Source organism: Belonocnema kinseyi, chromosome 4, assembly GCF_010883055.1.
Source record: "Belonocnema kinseyi isolate 2016_QV_RU_SX_M_011 chromosome 4, B_treatae_v1, whole genome shotgun sequence".
NCBI classification, from domain to species: domain Eukaryota; kingdom Metazoa; phylum Arthropoda; class Insecta; order Hymenoptera; family Cynipidae; genus Belonocnema; species Belonocnema kinseyi.
In genome coordinates, this window is record NC_046660.1 from 95589690 (window position 1) to 95596745 (window position 7056).

The 7056-nt window shown below is 31.2% G+C and overlaps 1 protein-coding gene across 7 annotated transcripts in view; it reads right to left on the reverse strand.

Moving 5' to 3' along the window:
• Nucleotides 1-7056, reverse strand: part of LOC117170707 (filamin-A) — a 128792-nt gene that overhangs the window by 38185 nt on the left and 83551 nt on the right. For all 7 annotated transcript variants that reach the window (XM_033357703.1, XM_033357699.1, XM_033357702.1 and 4 more), the window contains one exon: nt 3421-3640. In XM_033357703.1, the coding sequence (XP_033213594.1) occupies nt 3421-3640 (220 nt within the window). The remainder of the gene's footprint in view (nt 1-3420; nt 3641-7056) is intronic.

Sequence of the window (7056 nt, forward strand, 5' to 3'; positions counted from 1 at the left end):
TAACTCCCGGCAGTGTGACGTAGTTTTTAATCGAGCCCTTAGCTCATTTATGAATTCATTGCATATAATATTCTAGAATGGACTAAATTGAAAAAAAAGTAATTACACTCTGATCCCGAGTTCACTAATATCTCTATGTGGTTTCCGAGAATTGACGTCGCGCCGCGGTTTCAGATAAGAGGAGCCGCGGGGCTGAAAGGAGAGGATTGGATATGCCTTTAGCAGCGTGGCGATAAAGCCCTGTACTTTAACGGCCTAGCTGGATAACTGCGTCACCTTGCGTTGCATTGCGCTATGGCCCTGACTCTTTACGTTCGGAGAACCCCGACATGGGTCGAGGACTAGAATAAAAACAGTCACTGGAGAGCCGTTTTACCGGATCCCGATATACGGATAAGGTGGTCCAAGGGGCGAGAGAGAGAGGCTTGCAAGGTCAGCGGAGTTGCGCAGTTTACGCTTTGGCACTAAAAGAAGTCACAAGAAAGAAGGAGAAGAATGGTTTGGAGTCTTGATTTACCACAAAGGCCATTTAGATTACTTCCGAAAAGCCCGGTAAAGTGGGACTCCAGAGTATTCAACTCGGAAACCGAGTGTAATTTAGAAGACTAATTTTTTCTGTCTAAACTATAACAGGTCATCTAAAATAAAGGAGAATGTCAGAAAAATGCCCGATTTCCCCCCAGTTTTCCATTCAGCCTAATTTCACAGGAGGGACAAAACACCTTTCGAGGGGAATAATTTGCAAAATACTGAGATAATTATTTTTTCTGCATTTTGAATGGTCAGTTTAAAGACTACTGTGTCACAAAATATGGCGCTACGCACGCATTTTATAACTTAATGGAAATTTCAATAAGTTTCGTATGGTTTAAAATTTTATAACTTTATAACATTTATAATAAAAAATACAAAAAATCGCTGAGGACATGATTTGAAATAAATATTTTTAGATTTGTTACCATTAAACAATTAATTGACAGAAAAAACTAAACATTTTGATACATATACCTCATACTTAAACTTTCCCCTAAGTGTTAGATATAAGCGATAAATTTTTAAATGTCTATAATAATGTTGGATTTGGAAAAACAATTGAATATTTTTCATCTATAACGATTTTTTCCCATGTAACTGCACAAAAGGACTAAGCGTCATGGAACTATAAATTTAACAACCTTGAAACTTCGGATACAAGCGTGAGTGATCAACTGATATAAGAAATAATATTCTTTTGTAGTTTTCAGTGATAAAGAACAAACTTACAATGTTAAGTGATTTAAAGTAGTAACTGTAAAGCCGAAGTTTTAAAAACATGAATATCGGAATTTTTAGGAATTTTCCTGCAATTATTCAACTTCATAAATGTTTTCTCAAAATTCGAAAATTTTGATGTTATATGAAAACTCAGAGTTTCACGATAAAAAGGCCTTCAGATTCGTGATCAGCGGCTTAACCTTTTTTGACCCAATTTGTCCGTTTTTGTCCGTCAACTTTAAGCACGGACAACTTTGTTAATTATGCTGCAAAAGATCTGAAAATTTATTGGCAAGTATTTTCAAGTATGCTCTTTTAAAATCTGACCCGAAAATTTCGAAAAAACCACACCTTCCCACCCTGTTTTTTAATTTTAAAAAAGAAACGTGATTTTTTAAGATAATTTTTTTGTTTAATCGCATTTTCAATGCGAAAGAGGTCTTGTCTTGACAATAGCTAAAATCACAACAACTCCGGCTCAAAATGTCCAAATAATAAAGTTATACATACAGAAAATTCATTTTTCATCATTAAGAGGTTGCACGATCATCCCTAAAATAACATATTTACGAAAAATCGCTGTTTCACGGATTGTTCTGAAAAAAGTTATTTCAGCTCTTGAAAACACGTAAAAATGGGGAAAAATATATCACAAATAATAGAAAATATACTTTCTTTTGTCATCTAAGGTTAAATTTCGTTACCACTCCATAAAAAATAGCCCAAAGGGGTGAAAATCGGCAGTTTTTCAAAAACACTATTTTCAATACCAAAAAATTGCAAATAAATTTAGTCCTAAAAAAAAATAAAAGTTTATTTAGGTTTCCAGTTCTTACCGCGTGGAGGTAGACGTTTATAAAGAACATGTTTTCCCTTCTTTTTGTTATTTTATATTCCTTTTTTTTATTTTCAGAAAAATCCGCAAAGTAGCTGTTTTTCATAAATATGGTATTTTAGGGGTGGTCGTACAACCCCTTAATGATGAAAAATGATTTATCTGTGTGTGTGTAACTTTATTATTTGGACATTTTGAGCCGGAGTTTTTGCGATTTCAGCTACTTTCAAGACCTCTTTCGCATCGAAATTGTGATTTAAAAAAAATACCTTAAAAATCACGTTTCTTTTTTTAAATTGGAAATTAGGGTGGGAAGGGGCGGTTTTTTTCGAAATTTTCGGGTCAGATTCTTAAAGAGTACACTTGAAAATAACTGCCAATACATTTTCAGATCTTTTTCAGCATAGTTAACAAAGTTGTCCGTGCTTAAAATTGACGAACAAAAACGGAAAAATTGGGCCACTAAGGGTTAAAATGCAAATGAAAGGATGGGGCTCGTTTCTAGCTCAAAATTGTGTTGCTGTGATATTATTTTTTTTATCGGTTTGAAACTTGGCTAAATTACAGTCCTAGTGGTTCTAGTGGACCTTTTATAAATTCTTCAAGCCATAGGTCCAATTATCAATCGGTTTTTAATATATAGGGCCCTGAAGTTTTCACTTTCACGTTAGTGTAATTTCTTTTAGGATTATCTGATTGGACTTTTATTATAGTGTTTTGGAAAGCTATTGTCAGGTACTATAAGACTATCATAACGATTTTTTCCATTATGATTTTTTTTAACATCAAAATTCAAATTGATTTTGTGAAAAAACATACTCTAGATTTTTTTCCTTTTTAAAAAACAGTTTGTCACACTCTTTAAAGACATGTATAAGGAATAGTAGGCTGGAAATAATTTCATGGTCAAATTAAAAATTTACGCTCAAGCGGGCCACATTCAACTTAATTAATACCCGGGAACAAATTCGTTTCGAAACATTTTAAATTTCAAATTTATAAAGAGTCAAGTAAAATATTTCAACTTGAGGTTTTGAAACATTTTATTTCTCAAAAAGTTTCAAATGAAACATTTTAAACTCGAGACTTCAAAAATTTGAATAATTTAGAACTTGAAAAGTTTAAAAATGCACAACTGGAAATTTAAATCGTAGCAATTTCAATTAATTTCGAAATTAATTCATTCAAACTTACATGTAATCTCGCATGCCGGGTACAAATTGACATTTGAAGTGATTGAATAGATTTTTTAAACCAAAAATATAAAGTTTTTGGAAAAAAATTCCAATCCAATCGAAAATAAAATGACAAAAAAGTGTAACTTGACTTACATGTTACTTTGCCACCAGTAGATGGTAAGGGGATGTTACTCAGTCGAACAACGTTGAACTTTTTCTGTAAAGTATCTTTTGTAGTGCTACGCTTTGTCACGCTTACACTCTCCTGGATACTGGAACTACGTTGTTCTACTACGTGCTGGCCTTGGCTTTGATTAGTTTTCTTGGCTCGGCGAGTTTTGTGAGTGCTGTGTTCTCTATACTCCTCTGAGGCCTGCAATAATAAAGTAATATTCACTAATTAGGTTTATAAATCTATGTATGATTGAAATATTTTAAATATTCAAATGAAGAGAAATTATTTCAATAATAACATTTTATTCGAACACCTCCAGTGGTATCATTACTTTATTCAACTTCTAAATGCCACTTTTAATCTTACAATATTTTTCAATCTGAAATTATATGCATAAAATTAGGGTTTTCTCAATGCGGGCAGCCCGAATACAAAAAGAAAAATTTGAAAAAATTATCGATTTTGTTTTCTATTTTCTTCGCTTGAATTTTGTAACCTAAAGTGTTACGTCTCCCCCTTGAAAAAAAATGTTGGTTTGATAAGCAATCAGAAACACTTTGAAAATGAGAAAACCTTAGTTTTTTTATTACTTGGCTAATCAATTATTTAATTAATACATTATTTAGCTTCTAAACTAACTGGTCTTCTTTCGTGTATAGAAATTTATTTTTTCTTTCAATTTTCATCATCTTAAAAGCTCCTGATAACTGTATACCTATGGATACCATACACGTGAACATACTAAACACTATATTTGTAACAAACTATATTTTTATAAAAATTGTGGAAACTAAGAAAATGTATAAATGTGGTGTCATATTGAATCAAAATCTACGTATTTTGTGACTGGTTCTCAGCCAAAATAAGGTGCTTATACATATTTTCTTGCGCAAATGTCAGTGGTGAATCCTTGAGAAATATTGTCACATGGATCTGCGACTATAAAAATATTTTGCTGTCAATTTTCCAACTGACAGATCCAGCTGTTATGAGTGGATCTTTTATTACATAAAATTGGTTGACTAAATCGTTCACGCACGTGCATTACAGTTCCTAATTTTTATTTCAATTTATTCCACATCTGCATCAATATAGAGCTATATTATGTAAGAGAATATGGCAATTTCTTTTCTTTAATAACATTATTCACAAAACTGATTCATAGATATAAGAGTTATTATGATTATAACGATTATATTTGATTTCTTAGTTGACTGCTATTAAAAAAGTACATTTTTAGGATATACGTAATAAATAAAATTACGCATTGAAAACTTCCTTAGTGAAACGAGACTAAAAGTTAAATATATCACACTTTTCAGACAAACTAACATAACTTTTCTGTTCTAAAAGAATACGATTTCCAGTTTGGAAATATTCTTCACAATTCACGGCTCAGCATCAAATAATTAGACTTTCAATAAAAGGAGATTTTTTTAAATATTTAAAAAAAACGACGTATCCAGAAACGACAAAAGCAATACACATCATTTTGAGATTCTCAAAACTGATTGACTACGTAATTCGTGGTCAAGAGTTATGGGTACAATTCAAAATACATCAGAGATGCTATTATAGCTCCACAGCCCCACCCATGGCTATTGTTAAGTACCATGTGTTAGAAGGAAGATACACCTGTATTTCCGAGAAAAGAAATATTTAATTATATTAATTGGAACAGAAACGTTTTAACAAATTAACATCAACCAAATTCCATAATGTATTTGTCACAAGAGGAGTTGAAATTACAGTATTTTAGTACAAATTTACTGACATTCTTAAATTTTCAGTAGCATTAACCCTTAGCTTGCACACGGGGTCCAAAATACCCCAGGGCATTTTTGAACAAAGATTTTTCAAAGTTTCCCGCTAGCATTGCATTGTTTTTTTTTTAATATTTAAACAATGATTTAACATTGTAAAACTGTAAGAATGCTTAGAAAAGATGTCAAGGAACCTACACAAAAATGTTCGCATGAAAACGTTTAAAAACAAAAAAGATATAAACGTTTTTTCACGCTGGGGTCCGGAATACCCCATGTGCAAGCTATGTAATTATTTTGAGGTGTGCAAGTTAAGGGTTAATTTGACTGCTATTTTTTCCTGTCTTTTGTTTTATTGACATTCTTGTGATGTCTTTAAATTTCCCGAAAACGTATAATATATATCATAAGGAAGAGAGCTCGAGCGCCAACATTCTTGCCAATTTGACTGAAATTTTAAACATCAGCTTAGTCAGCCATTTTTATTAAATTTTTTAATCAATCACCTTTTGCGCCCTACATATTCACTACATTAAAAAATTTTAATTTATTAAAAAATGTATGGAACTTAAAATAATAGTTATACCTGAAACAAATTATTATTCTTTACTGGAACCTCTACGATTTTTTTGTTATAACGAATTTTCCTTTTCATTTCTATCGAAAATAATTCATTCAGAAAAAGCGCTTGCATTAGAATTAAAATGTTACTCGGTTAGGCTTAAATCTCATATGTTTCTAAGTATTAACCGGGAAAGTTTTCTATTTTTAAAAATTGACGTCGCTTATGCAAATCTGCAAATTCTGTGTCACGCATCTCTGGCTCTTGCAGTTTCCTGAACGATTGAAATACCTATATAGGTACACTTAAACCTTCTTTCAATATTTTAAAAATACGTTTATCTAAAAAGTCAATATTTTTTATATGTATTTTCCACCCTAAAATTATCTTTCAATGGTCAATTTTATATAAATCATGAATGTTTATTTCTTTTTAAAGAAATAGTATAATAAATTATTGTGGAATCAACTACACTCGAAAAAATGGGTGTACGAGTTTAAAAAAAAATAACTAAAAAGATATTCAAATGAGGTAGGTTGTCGATTAATTAAACAAAGAAACAAAAAAAACTCGTAATCCCGCTAGTTAACCAGGCAATTAGTTAATTTTTTTAATTGAATTTTAAATTTCAAAAATTCAAAATTTAATTCAACATATAGGGTTTGAAGCCATCAAAACTGAAAAAAAGGTTTCGAAATGAATAAATTTATAATTTCAATCGACTTAAATTTAAAAAATGTAGAATTTTTAATCCGAGCTTAAATTTTAAGGAATTTACAAGCTTACTCAAATGTAAAAAGTAACATTTTTTAGTAATCAATCGTGAATTAAATAATATCCAATTGTAGTACAATTTTGACGCAATATAAGTGATGTTCCCTGTTTCGTCAATGTAACTTTGAATCTTTTACCAGCGGCTATAATAAAAGGTTTCATATGGCAATTTCAATTTTTATAGTGTTTTAATTAGAAGCATTTTTATTTTTAATAATATCCACTTTTGGAGAGGTTTTTGATCCTTCAGTCCAACAAATTCTATGAGGATATTAAAAAAAAAATCATTTGCCCCTTCGGCCTCCATTTTTGGAGACTTTGTGGAGTTGACACTTCAGGTTCCACCCATAACTTGTTATGTGTTCTCAGAGGACTTATGAAGATATAATCAATTTAAAGATTCAGAGAAGTTGATATATATATATATATATTCGGTTTTGATTCCTCTAGAATCAAACAGAAGGGCCTATGACAAAGCCACCGAACGCGTCCTCGGGTTGCGGATAGAGGGTCCC